Source organism: Notechis scutatus, chromosome 3 (genome assembly GCF_049901735.1).
Source record: "Notechis scutatus isolate UNSWTSFEM ecotype Mainland chromosome 3, rNotScu1.2, whole genome shotgun sequence".
Lineage (NCBI taxonomy): Eukaryota > Metazoa > Chordata > Lepidosauria > Squamata > Elapidae > Notechis > Notechis scutatus.
Genome location: NC_142011.1, coordinates 3,864,462 through 3,885,286, shown reverse-complemented (window position 1 = coordinate 3,885,286; position 20,825 = coordinate 3,864,462). Strand labels below are relative to the sequence as shown.

General features: G+C 47.2%; 1 protein-coding gene across 1 annotated transcript in view; it reads right to left on the bottom strand.

Moving 5' to 3' along the window:
* The window catches only part of SDCBP2 (syndecan binding protein 2), a 29,260-nt gene extending 19,531 nt beyond the window's left edge, over window positions 1-9,729 (bottom strand). The window contains exons 1-3 of the mRNA XM_087962380.1: window positions 9,649-9,729; window positions 4,652-4,840; window positions 580-670 (exon numbers count right to left, since the gene is read on the bottom strand). Of these exons, the coding sequence (XP_087818506.1) occupies window positions 580-670; window positions 4,652-4,705 (145 nt within the window). The 5' untranslated portion in view covers window positions 4,706-4,840; window positions 9,649-9,729. The remainder of the gene's footprint in view (window positions 1-579; window positions 671-4,651; window positions 4,841-9,648) is intronic.
* Between the last annotated feature and the right edge of the window lie 11,096 nt (window positions 9,730-20,825).

Genomic DNA, 20,825 nt, shown 5'->3' with positions numbered 1-20,825 from the left:
GGTCCATCTCAGGGGTGGGATGCAAATATTTTTTTACTACCGGTTCTCTGGGAGTGGCTAGGTGGACGTAGCCACGTGACTGGGTGGGTGTAGCTTCTTTCTTGCTTTTGTTTTTTGCATCGCCCCCCACCCTGCGCTTCATTTTTTGACCTCCTGGGCCTCAGGGAAGCTTCCTGGGCAAAGCAGTAAGACAGAGAGGGGGATCCCAGAACAGCTGATCATCAGGAGGAAAAAAAAGAAAAGAAATACCTCAATCGGTGACTGGGTGGGGGAAAACGCAGTCAGCGATGTTGGGCCTGCGCGATAAGGACTGACTGGGTGGGGAGGGGAAGGGAAGGGAGGGCCGAGAGGGGAGGGACCAGCCAGGGACACAATTTGCCAGCTCTCCGAACTGCGCAGAATCGTAACAACCGGTTCTATAGAACCGGTGCGAACCGGTAGAATCCCACCCCTGCTCCATTTCCATGTTTTGTCTGAATTGAGCAACCTCCTCGCTGTCGGAGTCTTCCGCCAGATCTCAACGGAAGAGCTTGTTTGGATGATGACCCGAAAGATGGGATGATGTCTGAAAGACCTTACCATCCGCTTTGGGAGGTTCCGGCATCTCTCTTGCAGTAGGGGCTGGAGCTGGGGCCCTGGGCTGGGGACCGACGGTATTGTTGTCCTGGGCCTATAATGACAAAAACGAGAAGGCATGAGGGACTCCTTAACTTGAAAGAGAAGGCAACGCCGATCTCTTAGTTTCGTCTCTAAAGGACATTCCTTGTTGGTCATCCCCATGAAGGACCTTCTGGGAGTTGAGGTCCACCCCTCTTAAAAACTGCCAAGTTTTGAGAAATACTACTCTACAAAGAGATCATTGCACCGTGGACAGATCTTATAGGCCAGAAGTTGTTGTTGTTGTTTTTTTATCCCTAATATTAAAATGAAATTTGAAAAGATACAACTTCCGCCTGTGAATTCTGCTTACTTCTGCAGCAGAAATAGAACAGAAAATAGGAATCAGCCACAAAGGCCCCATGTTATTTTAGAAGAGAGCATCTAAATCATGACATAACACTCCAGACAGACCAGAGTTGGGGTTTGATGCTCAAATTTAGACACCTTTGAACCAGGAAGAGAGGAAACCAAGGGGATCCGGGATCTGAAGATGAAATTTTCTGAAGGCCATAGGAAAACCAGGTTGAGTCGTAAGAAAACTGATGGAGCTCCTGGAAGCACCTTACAAAGCAGAAGACGCATTAACTGAGTATTGGTTTCCCAGTTGGCTTCAATAAATATTCCTTGAAGTTCTTCATCTTGCACCCAAGGTTAGAGTGTGTGGGGTATAACAGAAAAACAGAAGGGACCTTGGTGGGCTTCTAGTCCAACCCCTGTTCAAGCAGGAGATCCTATTCCATGTCAGACAAATGGTTGTCCAATCTCTCCTTAAAAACCTCAAGTGATGGACCACCACAACTTCTGGTAGCAACCAGTTCCACTGACTATTCTCACTGTCAGGAAATTTCTCCTTATTGCTAGGTTGCTTCTCGATTCGTTTCCATCCGTTGCTTCTTATCTTGCCTTCAGGTTTGGAGAATAGGTTGACCCCCTTCTTCTTTGGGGCAGCCCCTCAAATATTGGAAGACTGCTATCATGTCACCCCTTCTTTTCGTTAAACTAGACATGCCCAATTCCTGCAACAATTCTTCGTGTGTTTTAGCCTTCAGTCTCCTAATCGTCTTTGTTGCTCTTCTCTGCACTCATGAACCAATACAGAATAACAAGAGTTGGAAGGGACCTTGGAGGTCTTCTAGTCTAACCCACTGCTCCGGCAGGAGATTCTGTACCATGTCAGCCAAATGCCTGTCCAATCTCTTCTTGAAAACCTCCAGTGATGGAGCGCCCAGCAATTGCTGAAGGCAAACTGAAATGGTATAGGGCAGAGGTCTCCAAACTTGGCAACTTTCAGATTTGTGAACTTCAACTCCCAGAATTCTCCAGCTGGCTGAGGAATTCTGGGAGTTGAAGTCCACAAGTCTTTTTTTTTTTTTTTGAAAACAATTTTATTGATTTTCTACAAACAAACAAGACAAACAAAACATTAAAACATCAACTCTCTTATGTACGTACAGTGTGTCGGTTGGTTCATCGGTTTTGTGCATTCATTTCGTAGTCTCAATTGCAGTTATAATACATAACAACTCATATTGTCAATCCAAACTTATATATCCTAATATCGCTATTAATAAATCATTTGACTATACTTTTAATCATTCATGCTTTATGAGAGAACAATACTTTAAACAGTTTATTCTATAACAAATCATATAATCATACCAAATCTATCCTAAAAACACTTTATAGATATAATGTCAAATAACATAGGCAAAAGAAAAAATAAAAGTATTCCTTGCTATCTAACTTTCTAAATATTCTATTATCGAGAAGTCCACAAGTCTTAAAGTTGCCAAGCTTGGGGACCCCTGGTATAGGATTTCCTGCCTAAGCAGGGGGGTTGGACTAGAGGACCTCCGAGCTCCCTTCCAACTCTGTTATTCTATTCTAATTGTTCTCACGGTTATGAAGTTTCTCCATAATCCCAGGTTGGATCTCCCTCTGGCTTCACCTCCCAGAATTTCCCCAGCCAGCATGCCTTAAGATGGGTAGAATCGTAGGACTGGAAGGCACCTCAAAGGTCTTCTAGTCCAACCCACTGCTCAACCCACATTCCGGACAACTGGTTATCTTCTTGAAAATCTCCCTTGATGGAGCACCCACAACTTGTGGAGGGAAGCTGTTCCTTTGATTAAATGTTAGGAAAGACTGTCCAACTTGATAGCAAGATCTCAACCATCCGGTTCCCGGTGTTGAAATCTAGCCCATCGAGAGCACATCGGACGATGGAAGTTGGAGAACAAGAAAGGTAACTAGAATTATTTCATTGCATTCTTCTTGGCCAAGGTGGGAAGACTTCCCACTCCCAGTGGATTGGTAGGATAAGGCCCTCTTTCACCTGGGTTTTCCACCTAGGAAACCTACAGGAGCCTCTACAAATACTTTGGACCAGGGGTGGGATTCAAAAGTCTCAGCAACCAGTTCGCCGCCTGGTTGCTTGGTGGGCATGGCCTACCAGGAGGGCCATTCTTCACCTTCCCCAGAGTCCGGAGGCTTCCCTCAGGCCTCTGGGAAAGCAAAAACAGCCTCCCCGGGCTCCGGAGGCTTTCCGGAAGCGAGAAACAGGCCCATTTCTGGACTTCTGGAACTTCTGGATCGGCCTGTTTTTTCCCACCCAGAGCCCCCGTGCGCGCCCTGCCCTTACCTGCATCCAAAACAGGAGACTCCTGGAAGGGGAGGGGAGGGGTGAGAGGTGCTAGTTAGTCAGTTCAACTCCCAGTTCGTTGAACCAGATGTAAATTTAACAACCGGATTGCTCAAACCGGTCTGAACCGGCTGAATCCCATCCCTGCTTTTGGATTGAAACTCCCATCGTCCTCAGCCCCAGGAGTTCCTTAGAGCTTGGGAATTATGGAAATGAAGTCCCTGATTTGGAGTCCTAAGGCGGAGGAAGGATTGATGGATCAGATGGAGAAAGATATTCAAAGGGAAGGGGCTGGCCTTTCAACCTCTTTTTTGAAACTCCGATTTTTCAGCTCTTTTTGCTGAATGTGGAAGCACCATTCGTTCTTTTTTGCTAGAGGTATTCCTCCACTTACGACCGCAATTTAAGCCACCAATTTTTGTGGCTAAGTGAGTTCCAACCCCCAACCCCCGTTTTATGACCTTGCCACAGTCGTTAAGGGAATCGCTGCAATTGTTGAGTTAATCACGCAGCCGTTCTGTGAAATCTGGCTTCCCCCGTTGACTTTGCTCATTTGAACGTTGCAAAAAAAAGGATCACACGAAACCGGGATATTGTGACCATCGTAAGTATGAGTCGGTTGCCAAAGGTCTGAATTTGTTTTTATCACGTGACCCTGAGGATGCTGCAATGTTCGTAAGTGTGAAAAACGGTCCTAAGTCACTTTTTTCCAGCATCGTAATTTTGAACAGTCACTAAATGAACTGTTGTAAGTCCAGAACTACTTCCGTCTGTTGAAAGCGGTTAGAACATTAATTATAATTTAATTAAATATTTTTGCTCTAGTTGAGTAATACAAGTAATCCTTGATGAACAAGCATTTCCTTTAGTCACCATTCCAAGTTGCAACGGCACTGGAAAAAGTGACTTATGACCGATCCTCACACTTATGACCATTGCTGCATTCCCACGGTCACGTGATCAAAATTCGAGGGCTTAGAAACCGCCGTACACTCACAGCAGTTGCAGTGACCTCCAATCATGCGATCCCCACTTGTGACCGTCCCAGCCGACTTCCGACAAGCCAAATCACTGCAAAAAGCCAGATTTCCACTTAATGACCACCTGGTTCATTTAATGGCAGGGATTCGCTCAATAACTGTGGCAAAAGAAAAAAATTGGGTGTGACTGACTTAACAACCACCTTGCTTCGAAACAGAAATTCTGATTCCAATTGTGGTCATAAGTCAAGGACTACCTGTGGTTGGCACCTCTTAAGACCCAAAATGGAATCCGTCTATCATTTTGTCCCTTCCATTGCCCTACTCCAAGCGGTGGCTTCCGCAGAGATGAGAAGAAAGCAGTTCGCACCGTCAACATGTGATAAACCTCCATATCTTCCAGCGATGGGTACAAGGTTGACATAGTGGAGTCTCTAAAGAGAGCCAACTGGAAAGGCGCAGGGGACACAGTCAAGCTGAATGGTCCTAAATCATCCAGCTTCTTTCCAGAGAAGATGTCCTTGGTGTTCAGCTACAACTGTTGGCTTGTAGGACAACCCTTTAATTAAAAACGACCAAATTAACGAGGTTTGATTAAATCCGATTGGCAATAAACAAGTTAAACATTCCCCAGCCAACATTTTTAAATGCCGCCCGTTATTTTTTTTTTTATCTACAAATTCTAATTTTGCTCTTTTTAAAATAACTATCCTTTCTGGCTAAGATTTCTGCCTCTTGCAAATTACAGGCAACGCTTGAACGACCGTTAGTTCAGGGAACCGATCCAAGTTACAACGGGGCTGAAAAAAGGGGGCTTGGGAATCACTGTTCACACTTACGACCGTTGCAACATCTCCAAGGTCACGTGAAAATTCAGATGCTCAGCCAACCGGTTCATATTCATAACGGTTGCAGTGTCCTGGGGTTGCAAAGTCCCCTTTACAGGGGTGGGAATCTACCGGTTCGGACTGGTTCTATAGAACCGGTTGTTATGATTCTGCACAGTTTGGAGAACCGGCAAATCATGCCCCGGGCTGGCCACGCCCCTCCCCGCCCAGTCAGTCCTTATCGTGCATGAGTGACATCGCTGACTGCATATTCTCCCCTGTCCAGTCACTCCTTTTTTTCCCTTCCCGATGATCAGCTGTTCCAATGATCAGCTGTTCCAATGATCAGCTGTTCCAATGATCAGCTGTTCCAATGATCAGCTGTTCCAATGATCAGCTGTGCCGAATCCCCCTTGCTGTCTTACTGCTTCAACAAGAGGCTTCCTTGCGTGCCACTCCCGGCTCCGTTTTTCGCCGTCGTGGACACCAGGGAATCACTGTTCACACTTACGACCGTTGCAACATCTCCATCTTCTCCCTTCTGGGAGCACAAACGCACCCCCAGGAGGCTTCCCTGAGGCCCAGGAAGCAAAAAACATGGCGGGGGCCTGCAAAAAAGCTATGTCCACCCAGTCACATGGCCATGCCCACCTAGCCATGCCCACAGAACCGGTTGTTAAAAAGTTTAAATCCTACCCCCGCCCCTTTTAGCGACCTTCTGACAAACAAAGCGAATGGGGAAAACCAGATTTATTTAACAACTGCGGCAAGAAACGCCATGAAAATGGGACCAAACACCCCTTAACTGTTTTGCTTTGCAACGAAAATTTGGGGCTCAGTTGTGGTGATGACCCCAGAGTATCTCAGAAATATAACAAAAATCAAAATGTAACTAAAAGTCCTTTAGTGCCTTCGACTTGGCTTTACTGTTTCATTGTTCGCAGTGGAGGAGTAAACTATTTTCAAAATAACATTTCCAAGGAAAGAAACACAGTTCAAATTCAAAGAGCCGATAACGAAGCAAAAACCAAAAACAAACCGCATTGAATAAAGTTCCATGACAGTCCAGGACAGATAATTGCCAACTTCACGAAGATAACCAGGGACAGCAGGCTGGAAGAATGCCAACCAAGATAAACCTTCTTTAGGAATAAAACCCTAATTTGTCTCCGGCGTCTGTTGGCACGCAGGTCCAACCTTTTATGCAGATCTCCCACTTGCAAGCCACGAGGAGGATCATGGCCGCTTCCTCTCTCGTAAGCCAAGTTGTTTCCTTCTCAGTTCCTCCCTGCGTGTCCTTAGGATGGAGAGGGGATGGGCCTGGGTCCTCCTCTGACTGCTCAGCCGGCCTCTGCCCTTCCCCAGCCTCCTCCACCACCTCTGGAGCCACACTCCCACTCCCTGTCGGCTGTTCCTCCTCTCCCTCGGAGTCAGTCTCCACCAGGGGCATGACAGTTGTGGTCGCAAGTCAAGGACCGCTGCACTCGCTTTCATTTAATCTCACTGAAGATTTAACAGATAACAGATAATCGGAGTCGGAAGGGACCTTCTAGGTCCTCTAGTCCAACCCTCCGCCCAAGCGGGAGACCCTACACCATTTCTGACAAATGGCAATCCAATCTCTTCTTGAAAGTCTCAAGTGACTTGGTGATTCTAACTAAATGCGCTTGATTAATCCGATCGTAGGTCTCAAGAGACGGAGATATGAATCTGGTCACTTGGTTGCCTGAACACAGAATAACAGAGTTGGAAGGGATCCTGGAGGTCTTCTAGCCCAACCCCCCTGCCCACGTGGGAGACCATGTGCCATTTCAAATGGGCTCCCAATCTCTCCTTGAAAGCCTCTAGTGATGAAGCAGCCGCAACCTCTGGAGGCAAGTTGTTCCACTGGTTAATCTGTTCTAATTGCCAGGAGATTGTCTATCTCCTTAATTCTAGGTTGGGTCTCTCTTGGGTAACTTTCCATCATCATCCGTTGCTTCTTGTCCTACCTTCAGGTGCTTTGGAGAAAGAATTCTTGTTGGGTTTTGAGTGTTGAAATTCCCCAGGGAATCCCAATTCCCAGGTTTACAAAACCAGAAGGAAGAATCAGAATCAGAAAAGAGCTGGAAGGGGCCTTGGAGGTCTTCTAGTTATTTTATTTATTTGATTTGATTTGTCAATCACTTTACAAGATAATAGGTGTAAGAATAAACATAGTTATGAATATATGAAATGGATACATCTAAGAAAAATAAAAAGAAGCAATAGGACAGGGACGGTAGGCACGTTGGTGCACTTACGCACACCCCCTACAGACCTCTTAGGAAAGGGGTGAGGTCAACAGTAGACAGTCTAAGGTTAAAGTTTTGGGGGTTTGGGGAAGAAACCACAGAGTCAGGTAGAGTATTCCAGACATTGACCCCTCTGTTGCTGAAGTCGTATTTCCTGCAATCAAGTTTGGTGCGGTTTACTTTGAGTTTGTATCTATTGTGTGCTCTTGTGTTGTTATGGTTGAAGCTGAAGTATTCATTGACAGGTAGGACATTGCAATGTATGATTTTATATACTACACTTAGATCGGACCGGAGGCGGCCTAGTTCTAGCTTTTCTAGGTCTAGAATTTCGAGTCTGGTGGCATCAGGTATTCTGCAACGAGTAGAGGAGTGGAGAACTATTCTTGCAAAATATTTCTGGACTTTCTAGTCTAATCCTGTTCAAGCAGGAGACCCTATACCATTCCTGTGATGTCCCAAAGGGATGTGACACAAAAGCAACAAAGTCACAAAAGCAGGTAAAGTCCCTTTAATTCCTCCAGCCTGGCCTCCAATGTCCAGTTATCATCGGCTGGAGAAAAAACTCTCCCAAGAACAGTTTTTAAAGGGAAGAAATTCAGTCTGAACCCAAAGTACATATACATTATAAGTAAAAACCAACACAAACCACAAAGCTGCAGCAATTAATGAGAGGGGGCAGGATGAGGAATTGCAGACTCCAAAACACACACAGTTGGGAGGATGCCAGAATCCAGATAAGACGTGACAAACAAAAATAATGCACACTTTGCTTCCAGCAACCTTGCTGTGTGCAAACGCCCTTTTAAAATCTTGTTTTCCCAGCTGCAACTAATGAAGGGAATCAGGGCCTTTTCTTCCCCCATAAGCCACATTGCTCCCTTCTCCGTTCCTCCCTGCATGCCCTAGGATGCAGAGGGGGGTGGCCCTGGTTCTTCCTCTGAATGCCCAGCCAGCCTGTGCCCTTCCCCAGTTTCCTCCACAGCCACCAGAGCCACACTCCCACTCCCTGTCAGGTGCTCGACCTCCCCCTCGGAATCAGATTCCAACAGGGGCATGACAATTCCAGACAAATGTTTGTCTAATTTTTTCTTAAAAGCCTCCAGGGATGGAGCACCCATAACTTCTGGTGGCAAGCAGTTCCACATGTAAATTGTCCTCACTGTTAAGAAGTTTCTCCTCAATTCCAGGTTGCTTCTCTCCTTGACGAGTTTCCACCCATTATTTCTTGCTCAAAGGAAAATATTAGTCACTTAAAGAGGCTGGAAAATAAAACTGAATCTCTCTCTCTAGTTTCCATATTGCATGACTGGGAAAAAATAAGCTGGAATTTTTAAACGAAACTGCAAAAACTATGGATTTTAGATCAACGAGCCAGCTCTGGTGGCCAAGAGGTGGAGCACTTGCATCACCAAACTCGATTGCAAGAAATACGACTTCAGCAACCGAGGGGTCAATGTCTGGAATACTCTACCTGACTCTGTGGTTTTTTCCCCAAACCCCAAAAACTTTAACCTTAGACGGACTACTATTGACCTCACCCCTTTCCTAAGAGGTCTGTAGGGGGTGTGCATAAGCGCACCAGTTGTGCCTGCCGTCCCTGTCCTATTGTTTCTTTTATTTTTTTCTTATATGTACCCATTTCATGTATTCATAACTATGTATATACTTATACCTATTATCTTGTAAGCGATTGACCAATCAGATAAATAAATAAATAAAATAAACATATCTATATATAAAAACATCCATCCGTCTATCTATCAGTATCTATCTATTTATTTATCCATCTGTCTATCCATCCATCCATTCGTCTATCCAACTGTCTATCCATTGGTATCTATCTATCCATCTGTGTATCCATCCATCTATCTGTGTATCCATCTGTGTATCCATCCATCTGTCTATCCATCTTTCTGTCTATCCATCCATCTACCTATCCATCCGTCTATCTATCAGTGTCTATCTATCCATCCATCTCTCTATCCATCGATCTATCTACCCATCTATCCACTATTGGTCACCATCTTACCCAGTTTACAATATTAAAAAGACAAAAGCTATACTGATAACATAGCACCAAAATACAATACTAATAATTCATTTGGTTCCTCCAACATTAAATACCTTCCACTTTCCATACCATTTACCTGCACAGGTACATTGCACTTACAAATCCCGTTGGAGGAAGAAGTTTGAAGGAGCAGACAGAAGGGAAAAACCTCCCCAAAGAGCTGGATCCCACTGATGTTAAGCAGGTTCCTTACCTGTCAGACTCCTCAGGTGAGAATGCGGTTCCTGGCTACTGTAGTCCTCCCAGCCTTCCTGCCAGGTGACGAGAGAGGCTGGGAGAGAAGGAAGAATCAGCTGACTGGGAGCGAAACTGAGCTAGGTGGCGAAAGAACCAGGTGAGGCTACTTGGCTGACGTCAGGGAAAGAAGCTGGCCGGGGTTTGGTCCTCCCTCACCTGCGTGGTTTCCGATCTGCTGGGTGATGAAGATGATAGGTAGGTGCCAAACAGCATTCCTTCCCAGGTGACTTTGGAGCAAACGAAGAGTTTTGCTCTAAACCCCCTTTTTTTTTCCTTCAAACTTGGCTACTTTAAGATGGGTGGAGTTCAACTCCCAGAATTCCCCAGGTATCATGGCTGGCTGGGGAATTCTGGGAATTGAAGCCCACTCATCTTCAAGTCACCAAGGTTGAGAAATCCTGTTCTACACAGATGCACCCAGATTTCTGCAGGGCCTCTGTGTAATATACCCAATAGCTAACAGCAAAATTCCAGCTATAAATCCAAAGGCTTGCAAAGAAGCTGTACCTCAAGAAAATCCAAACCTTCCCCTACCCCAGATTTTGAGATTGTATGTTTGGTGCCTCTCGCCAGTTGTTTCTGTTGCAGGGGTCTGGCGGTATTCAAGGATTTGAGGGGCTGCCCCAAAGAAGAGGGGGGTCAACTTATTCCCCAAATCCCCTGAAAGCAAACCAGGAAACAATGGATGGAAACTCATCAAGGAGTAGAAGCAACCTGGAATGAAGGAGAAACTTCCTTGCAGTGAGGGCAATTAGCCAGTGGAACTGCTTGCCACCAGAAGTTGTGGGTGCCTGGAGGTTTTGAAGGAGAGACTGGACCGCCATTTATCTAAAAGGGTTTAGGGTCTCCTGCTTGAGGAGGGGGCTGGACTAGAAGACCTCTAAAGTCCCTTCCAGCTCAATTCTGATTCTGATTTTGCAAATCCAGCCCAACGGGGCTTCCTACCTGCCTTGCCAACCTTCCTGTGGGCGCAGCCCCATAGCCTGGCACCAAGAGCCCGTTGCCCAAATCACGATTGCTGGCTTCGGGATTCGGGTGGCAGGCTTAGATTCCAGAGCCTCCACATCACCAGCTGGTATTCAAAGTAATTTCCGGTTAAGTTTTCCTTCGCTGATGCAACCCTCCCACGCCTTGAAGTAGTGGCCCTTCTGGATCTTCATGCCAGCCTGTTAAATCATGATCTGTGTTTATAAGACGCCGAGCTGGTTGATCCAAAAAAGTCGGCAGTTCGGCGGTTCGAATCCCCAGCGCCGCGTCATGGAGTGAGCTCCCGTTACTGGTCTCAGATACTGCCAACCGAGCAGTTCGAAAGCACGTAAAATTGCAAGTGGAAAAATAAGGACCACCTTTGGTGGGAAGGGAACAGCCCTCTGTGTGCCTTCGGAAGGTGTTCAGTCCTGCCGGCCGCCTGACCACGGAGACGTCTTCGGACAGCGCTGGCTCTTCTTTGGCTTTGTAACGAAGATGAGCAGCGCCCCCTAGAGCCGGAAATGACTAGCATGGATATGTGAGGGGAAGAATCTTTACCTTCGTTAATGAAGAGAAGGACTAGGGGTGACATGATACCGTGTTTCTCATAAAATAAGGCCGGGCCTTATTATTATTATTTTTTGAGCCCCGAAAAAACGGCTAGGCTGTCTTTTCGGGGGTGACTTAATTCCCCCCTTTCATCCTCATCTAGAGCGCCCGTGGGCAGCCTCGCCACCAGCCTCTCCAAACGGGTGATCATGGTGAAGCGCAGAGAGCTCCCTACTCCCACCAAACACCTTTGCTGCAGACCCAAGACCTTTGGCACCCGCCGCTGTTGCTTTCCCTTCTGTCCATTCCGCCGCCATGTTTGGAGCTGCCTCTTCCGTGTTTGGAGCTGCCGCCGCCATTTGGAGCACCACCGCCACGTTTGGAGCTGCCGCTTCTGCATTTAGAGCACTGCCGCTGTTTGGAGCACCACCGCCATTTGGAGCACCGCCACTCCAAACACGGCGGCAGCTCCAAACACGGAAGCGGCAGCTCCAAACATGACGGCGGCACTCCAAATGGCGGCGGCACTCCAAACGGTGGCGGCAGCTCCAAACACGGAAGCGGCAGCTCCAAACATGGCGGCGGCACTCCAATTGGTGGCGGCAGCTCCAAACGGCGGCGGCAGCTCCAAACACGGAAGCGGCAGCTCCAAACATGGCAGCGGCACTCCAAATGGTGGCGGCAGCTCCAAACGGCGGCGGCAGCTCCAAACACGGAAGCGGCAGCTCCAAACATGGCAGCGGCACTCCAAATGGTGGCGGCAGCTCCAAACGGCGGCGGCAGCTCCAAACATGGAAGCGGCAGCTCCAAACGTGGTGGAGGAATGGGCAGAAAGGAAAGCAATAGCGGCAGGTGCCAAAGGTCTTGGGTCTGCAACAAAGGTGTTTGGTGGGAGTAGGGAGCTCTCTGCGCTTCGCCATAATCACCCGTTAGGAGCGGCTGGTGGCGAGGATTTGCTGCCCGCGGGGCGCTCCTAACGGAAAGTCCCCACACCCTTCCCCCCATTTTGCATGTTTTAAACTAGGCCTAAATTTGGGGGGAGGGGCTTAATTTGATTTTATGCCTAGAAAACATGCTGGGTCTTCCTATTGGTGGAGGCCGTATTGTTGGAGAAACACGGTAGCAGTATTCCAATATTTGGGGGGGGGCTGCCCCAAAGAAGAGGGGGTCAACCTATTATCCAAAGCACCTGAGGGTAGGACAAGAAGCAACAGATGGAAACTCATCAAGGAGCGAAACAACCTGGAACTAAGGAGAAATTTCCTTTAAAAAAAAAAAAAAAGTTTTATTTTCAAGACAAACAATACATAAATACACATAAACACAAAATATAAAAGCGTAAAAAATCTCTTTTCTGAAAGTTGCTTAGTCCTGGGTTAAAACTCTTGGTACAGACACAAATTCAAATTCATATTCATTTTACATACCATTTCATATCTTATTAACATTTTCAATTTTCTATATGACTTCTCCTCTCCTTTAAATTTTCTCAATTTTATTTTATTTTATTTATCTCCTCTCAATATAAGGAGAAATTTCCTGACAGTGAGAAGAATTAACCAGTGGAACTGCTTGCCACCAGAAGTTGTGGTTCTTCATCACTGGAAGCTTTGAAGAAGAGACTGGGACAGCCACTTGTCTGAAATGAAAGGGTTTCCTGCCTGAGCCGGGGGCTGGACTGGAAGACCTCCAAGGTCCCTTCCAATGTTGTTATTCTGTTAATTTTGCAAGTCTGCCTAAATGTCCCACCGTCTCTTTTACAGTTTTGAGAAATTACGGAGGGTTTTTCCCTCGTCTGTTATTCAGCTCAGGGTTATGCCGTCTCTTATCTGACCTCTTATCTAGACAGCGTCTCTTCATCCTATCTCCCAAGGCCGGCTGTTAACTGAGTCGCAGCCAATTTTTTTCTTTCTTTTTTGCTACAATTGCTAAGCAGATCAAAGCAGTCGTTGAGTGAATCATGCAATCGTTACGTGAAACGGGATTCCCCCATTGGCTTTGCTTGTCAGAAAACCCGGCTAGGAATGTCACAAATAGGGTCCTCAGGATGTTGCAATCATCATGAATACACGCGACCGAATTTTTTTTGTTCACATGACTGTGGGGAAGCTGCGACGGCCATAGCTACGAGGATCAATTATAAGTCCCTTTTTTCAGTGCTGTCATTATTTCAATAATGACATATATAATACAACCTGTATTATATACATCATGGCCAATGCTTTTAGATTAGCAAAAGGAAACGATGGGGAACGTAGAAAATTATTAAAACTAACTGGAAAATAAGACCTAATGTATCTTTTGGAGCAAAAAAAATTACCGTATTTGCCGGCGTATAAGACGACTTTTTTGCCCTGAAAAACATGCCTCCAAGTGGGGGGGTCGTCTTATACGCCGGGAGGACTCCGACTCCCACTTCGAGCTTGAGTTGCAGCCGGGAGGGAGGCTGGGGGGGGAGCGGTGTGTGTGTGTGTGTGTGTGTGTGTGTGTGTGTGTGTGTGGCGGGTGTCACTCGCCACGCGCTGCGCAACCTTTCCCCCTCTTCCTTCCTTAGCGGTGTGGGGAGGAGAGGATTCGAAGATCCTCACGTGCGGCGTACTTTTTCTTTTTTTCTTTTTGCACGCAGGTTTTGCATGCGGGCGGCTGTAGGTTAAGGATGGGGGAGCCCCCGGGTGGGTTATCAGGTTTTACGGTGCTTCCAACATGTGCGAACGGTGGGAGAGCGGAGAAGAGAGCGAGCGAGCGCCCCGCTGTGTGAAATCCTGCCGTCAAAGCAACACTGGGGGAGGCAGGGTATAAATTTACCAGGTTAATGTAGCAATGGTGATTAATGCCCAGAACATTGTTTGCGGGTATTGGTGTGTGTGTGTGTGTGTGTGGTGGTGGTGAGGAGAGGTTGTCCTTTGAATGCGGAAAAGTAGGTGTGACCTTGTGTAGGAAAATAAAGAGATCCTTTTTAGCGTGTTTGGCTTCTTTGCCTCCCCTCGTTCGTTTTGACGTGGAGATAATGGCCTTCGGGCGGGAGGGGAAGAAAACGGTAGCTGGATCATTTCAAATTTCACTTACTCTCCTGCCTCACTTCAATATGTCTGAGCGACTCCAGATACTGGAAGACTTTTTGAATGAAAGTGTTACCTCCATATTTTTTTTTTTTTAAAGAGGGTCACTTGGGGAAAAAAAAAGATTCTAAGGAATTCCTTGTTTCTTGATTAAAGAGAAGGCATTGAATATACTGTTCCTTGGCAGCCTTTTCAGTGTCCGGGTTTTTGGTGTGTGTGTGTGTGTGTGTGTGTGTGTGTGAGAGAGAGAGAGAGAGAGAGAGAGAGAGAGAGAGAGATCAGCTGTATTGAGAAGAGAACGTTTCCTGTGTTCTCATTTTATTTACAACATATTTTACGCTTAATGGTAAGCAATGAAAAATATTTTTAAAACTCATTTCTAAACTCCATAGCTATTTGCATATTCTTGGTTCAAAATTGGATTAGCTCATTTCAAAATTGTCCAAAGCAGAAAAGTGCGTCAAAAAAAAAAAGTGCAAAAGTGGAAGGTGTGTGGAAGAGGGGGTAGTCTTATACGGCGAGTATATAACAAACTCTATATTTTGAGTGGAAATGTTGGGGGGTCGTCTTATACGCCCAGTCGTCTTATACGCCGGCAAATACGGTACATGTAACAGGAATATTATTGCAATACCATGGGAATACTGCAGGTAATCCTCAAATTGCAACCACAACCGAGCCCAAAGTTTCCATCCGTCCCTAAGCGAAACAGGGGTTGTGAGTTTTGCCCCGTTTTACGACCTTCCTTGCCACCGCTGTTAAAGTCTATCCCTGCAGTCGTTGAGTAACAACAGTTGTCATTTGCTTGTCAGGGGGTCACAAAATGGGATGACGTGGTCCTGGGACGCACTACCACCGTCGTTAAGTACACGCCAGTGGCCAAGCCTCTGGATTTTAATCACTTGACCCTGGGGAAACGCTGCAACCGTCGCCGGGGTGAGAAATGTTCATCGCCACGCCTTCCTGGCCACCCATGTGGCCACATCCTTCCACGGTGCCTGGATCACCCGCAGCATTTAACCAGAGTAAGCCCCGTTGGCAGAATCCAACCTTATTCCAAGGGGAAGTTACACCTATTTGCAATATTTGTATTTGTTAGCTTTGCTTCCAAGATGTCAATCCTGGTGTCAGGAAGAGAATTCGTTTTTTTAATAATATTTTTTTTATAATTCATTTTTAAATAATTCATTTAAAAAAAAAACCACCGCTTCTGCGGGCGTGGCCAGGTGACTGGATGGGCGTGGGGGGCCTTCTGGGCCTCAGGGGAGCCTTCTGAGGGGGGCATCTTGCTCCCAGGAAGGGGAAAAAAATGGAGCCCAGGGTTAGGGTGGGTGGGAGCTGCGCCCCCCCTCCATTTTTTGTCCTCCTAGACCTCAGGGAAGCCCCCTGGGCAAAGCAGTGAGACGAATCCTGGAACAGCTGATCCTAGGAACAGCCGATCGTCAGGATGGGGGAAGACAACCTTACGGAGTGACTGGCCAGGGAAGAACCCAGTCAGCGATGTCGGGCACGTGCGCGATGTTGTACATGCGCAATAAGGACTGACTGGATGGGGAGGGCGGAGAGGGGTGGAGCCAGCCAGGGGTACTGTTAGGAATAACATAGGTTACCTAACGTAGTTTGGGTAAAATAATATATATAAACTATGATTGTGAGTTTATATCTGTGTGTCACTTTAACTCCAAAGCATGTAATTTTGGGTGCGGCTGTAAATCGCCGTAAGAGGGAGCAAGAGAACTTGATTGATTGCTGGCTTACTGAATTGCTTGCTGACGATGATGGATTGTTAACTGCGTGTTCTTTGCTGTTGCTGAAGGAAGAAAAGAGGTTTGACTTCTTCATATCTCTACTGCGAAGAGATATTTTAGTGGACTGATATTTGTAAGTTTAATTACCTCTTTTTCGACACTGGATTTTGCTAATGAATAATCCCCGGACGGACTGAACAAGTGTATGATATATGGACTGTTTGACTATGCTATAAATCTTACTGGAATAAACTATTTAACTAGCACATTGTATCTGTTTTACTGAGTGTAAGCTACAACAACGTTTATCTCACATATTTGCCTGCCTGCCTGACTGCCGTGCAGGTTCTGCTAGGGTGTATATCCCTAACAGGTACAATTTGCCAGTTCTCCAAACTGCGCAGAATTAACAACCAGATCTATAAAACCGGTCCGAAACCGGTAGAATCCCACCTGACTAGGAGGAACACGATAGCAGCCTTCCAGTATTTGAGGGGCTTCCCCAAAGAAGAGGGGGGTCAAATTATTCTCCCAAGCCCCTGAAGCAACGGATGTAAACTAATCTAGGAGAGAAGCAACCTGGAATTAAGGGGAGAAATTTCCTGACAGTGAGGACAATTAACCAATGGAACAGCTCGCCACAAGAAACTGTGGGTGCTCCATCCCTGGAGGTTTTTAAGAAGAGACTGGGCAGCCCCTTGTCTGGACTGGGATAGGGCAAGGGTCGGCAACCTTTTGGACTTCAGGGACCACCGAACTCATAATTTTAAATCCCGCGGACCACTAATATGAATTTTGAGTGACGGCGGCTTGCTGACGTTTGGTGGGAGAGAGAGATCCGATCTAACCTCGGAGGGCTGGCGGTGTTCTCTCTCTCTCCCTTAGACACACACACACACACACACACACAGAGGTCCCTCACACGCAGCCACATTCCTAACCTGCTTTTCAGCTCCTTTTCGGGGGTGGGTGGGGGAGAGAAGCAACCTGGAACTAAGGAGGAATTTCCTGACAATGAGAACAATTAGCCAGTAGAACAACTTGCTTTCAGAAGTTGTGGGTGCTCCAACACGGGGAGATTTTAAGAAGAGATTGGACAAACATTTGTTGGAAATTGTACAGGGTTTCATACTTGAGCATGGGGTTAGACTAGAAGACCTCCAAGGTCCCTTCCAAATCTGTTATTCCATTCAAGGTTGGTTCTCTCCTTGATTGGTTTCCATCCATTGGGGCTGCACACACACACACACACACCGCATTCCTAACCTGCTTTTCAGCTCCATTCGGGGCGTGTGTGTGTGTGTGTGTGTGTAAGAGACAGTATCCTGCAATCCCAAATAAAGAACGATCAATCGGTAGGAAAATGGGGTGGGGGGTTTCCTGCACTTTTGGGGGGATTTTCCCAGGGTCTCTGCAGAAAAAGCAGCAGAAGCAGCCTGGATTAATTGGTTTGAGGGGTGCTTTGGGGGGGGTGACATTTCTCTGCAGACCACCAAAATTTTCTCTGCTGGACCACCAGTGTTCCCCGCCCCACCGGTTGGCGACCACTGGCATAGGGTGTCCTGCTTGAGCGAGGGGTTGGACTAGATGACCTCCAGCTCTATTCTGGTGAAATGATTAAACATGGGTGCCAGGAAGGCACCAGGCTAGGCACCTGGGCGTTATCGGGGTAGGGGGGTGGGGTGGCTTCCCAGAGACGCCTCTTGGGGACAAGCCAGCTCCAAACAGCCGGAGATAATGGCTGACCTCTCTCCTAGCAGAAGGAAGGTCAGCTGCCGTAAACATGCTGCGGGCTTTTTCCGGGAATTTTAATTTGCAAGAACAGCAGCTGGAAGGAAGGACGGCTTAGGGAGGGAGAGGGGCAGTTTGGTGATAAAAAGAGCAGGATTTGGCCACGAGTCCAGAGCTGGTTTTTAGAGGAGGCCCCAAACAAATGGAAATACAGGTAGAACATTGAATAATAGAGCTGGAAGAGGAGAGAGGGAGGGAAGGAGGGAAGGAAAAAGGAGAGAGGAGAGGCAGAGGGAGGGAGGGAGGGAGGGAGGGAGGGAGGGAGGGAGGGAGAGAGAGAGAGAGAGAGAGAGAGAGAGAAAGAAGAAAGAAAGAAAGAAAGAAAGAAAGAAAGAAAGAAAGAAAGAAAGAAAGAAAGAAAGAAAGAAAGAAAAAGAAAGGAGGGAGGGAGGGAGGGAGGGAAGAAAGAAAGGAGGGAAGAAGGGGAGAGAGGAAAGGAAAGGAAGGGCAGAAAAATGGGGAGGGAGGGAAAAGGAGAGGTGAGGCAGAGAGAGAGAATAGGGGAGGGAGGGAGGGGGAGAAAGAAAGAAAGAAAGAAAGAAAGAAAGAAAGAAAGAAAGAAAGAAAGAAAGAAAGAAAGAAAGAAAGAAAGAAAGAAAGAAAGAAAGAAAGAAAGAAAGAAAGAAAGAAAGAAAGAAAGAAAGGAGGGAGAGGGAAGAAGGGGAGAGAGGGAAGGAAGGAAAGGCAGGAAAATGGGGAGGGAGGAAAAAGGAGAGGTGAGGCAGAAGGAGAGAAAGGAGAAAGAGAACAAATGAAAGAGAGAGAAAGAGGGAAAGAAAAAAGGGGAGAGGGAAAGGAAGGCAGAGAAATGGGAAGAAGGAAAAAGGAGAGGTGAGACAGGAGAGAAGAAAGAGAACGAATGAGAGAAAGGAAAGAAAGAGGAAGGGAGAGGGAAGGGAAGAAGGAAGGAAAAAAGGAAGGCAGAGAAATGGGAAGAAGGGAGGGAGGAAAAAGGAGAGGTGAGGCAGGAGAGAAGGGAGAGAGAGAATAAATGAGAGAAAGGAAAAGAAAGAAAAGAGTTTTGACTCCAGAGCTGATTTTTGGAGGCCCTAATCAAATGGAAATATGGGGGATCCTCAACTCAGGGCCACAAATGAGCCCACACTTTATGTTGTCAAGTGAGAAATGTGTGAGGTTTTGCCCCGTTTTATGACTTTTCTCGCCACATTTGCTAGATGAATCGCTGCCGTTCTGAAATCAGTAACCCAGTCGTTAAGTGATTCTGGCTTCCCCTTTGACTTCGTTTGCTGAAAGGGGATCCCAGGACCCTGCGACCGTCGTAAAGGAGAACCACTTGAGAAACATTTGAATGCCAACCACGCAACCATGGGGGTGCTTGCAAGTCAGAACTGTGAAAAATGGGCACTTTTTTCCGATGCACTTGTAACTTTGAATGGTCACAACTTCAAAGGAAGGAAGGAAAGGAGCATGGGGAAAGAGGGAGGGAGGGAGGGAAGGAAGGAAGGAAGGAAGGAAGGAAGGAGGGAAGGAAGGAGGAAAGGAGCATGGGGACAGAGGGGGAGAAGGAGCATAGTAGGGAGGGAGAGAGGAAGGAGCATGGGAAGGAAGGAGGGAAGGAAGGAGGAGGAGAGAAGAGAGAAGGAAGGAAGGAAGGAAGGAGGAGAGAAGAGAGACAGGAGGAAGGAAGGAAGGAAGGAAGGAGGGAAGAGAGACAGGAGGAGGAAGGAAGGGAGGGAGGAAGGAGGAAGGAAGGAAGGGAGCATGGGGAAAGAGGGAGGGAGGGAGGAAGGAAGGAAGGAAGGGAGCATGGGGACAGGGAGGAGCATGGGAAGGAAGGAGGGAAGGAAGGAAGGAGAGAAGAGAGAGAGGAAGGAAGGAAGGAAGGAGGAGAGAGAAGAGAGACAGGAGGAAAGGAAGGAAGGAAGGAGAAGGAGAGAAGAAAGACAGGAGAAGGAAGGAAGGAAGGAAGGAAGGAAGGAAGGAAGGAAGGAGGGAAGGAAGGAAGGAGAGAAGAGAGAGAGGAAGGAAGGAAGGAAGGAAGGAGGAGAGAAGAGAGACAGGAGGAAAGGAAGGAAGGAAGGAGAAGGAGAGAAGAGAGACAGGAGAAGAAAGGAAGGAAGGAAGGAAGGAAGGAGGGAGGGAAGGAAGGGAGCATGGGAGGGAGGGAGGAGCATGGGGAGAGGAAAGAAGAGGGAGGGAGGGAAGAGCATGGGGACAGAGGGAGAGGAGGAGGAGCATGGGAGAAAAGGAGAGGGAGGGAGGGAAGATCTGGAGTTTAAGAGGGAAGGAAGAATCACAGAATCCTGGAGCTGGAAGAGCTCTTCTAGATCCAACCCCTGCTTGAGCAGATCCTATAAATACCATTTCAGACAAATGGCGCTCCAGCCTCTTTTTTGAAAGGTTGGGGAGGAACCTGGGCCAGTCCTGGAGCCTGGGGAAGACTCTGACGAGGGCTCTGAATCCGACAGTTATCAGCTGCCTTCGGAGTTGGAGATCAGTAGGGAAGAAGAACAGCTGGAGCCTGTTCCCAGTGTGCTCATGCACAGAGCTGCCAGATGAAGGGAATAGCTAAGGAACAAGAGGCGACTCAGGAGTAAAGCCACTGTAAATGGCCCCTCCCATAGGGAATAAAAGAGGAGCGAAAGGGAAGTGGGGCTTTGCAGAAGACAATTAGTTCAATTCATTAGGGTGAAGATCTGTGCCTGACTCCTTGCCAAGTCATTGCTGCTACAGCGTGGCCTTTGGGAGCTATCGGCCTGGCAACTCTCCAAGCCTGATCAGGGTCTGTGGTTGTGAAATCTCTTGGAAGACGGTTTGCCGGGACTTTGCTGGAGAGGAATTCCCTTGAACCTAAAATAAAAGGGGTTTTTATCGGGACAAGGAGTCCGGCTTCATCCCTCTTCGGAAGCCTGGGTCAGAACACTTCAGCCGCAGAAATTTCGATTCCGGTCGCTAAGCTGAGGACGATCGGTTAAACAAACAAAAAACAAACAAAAAGTCAAAAGAAAACCACTCACCTCCCAGACCCAGGGTGGGGGGAAGAGTTTTGAGAAAAG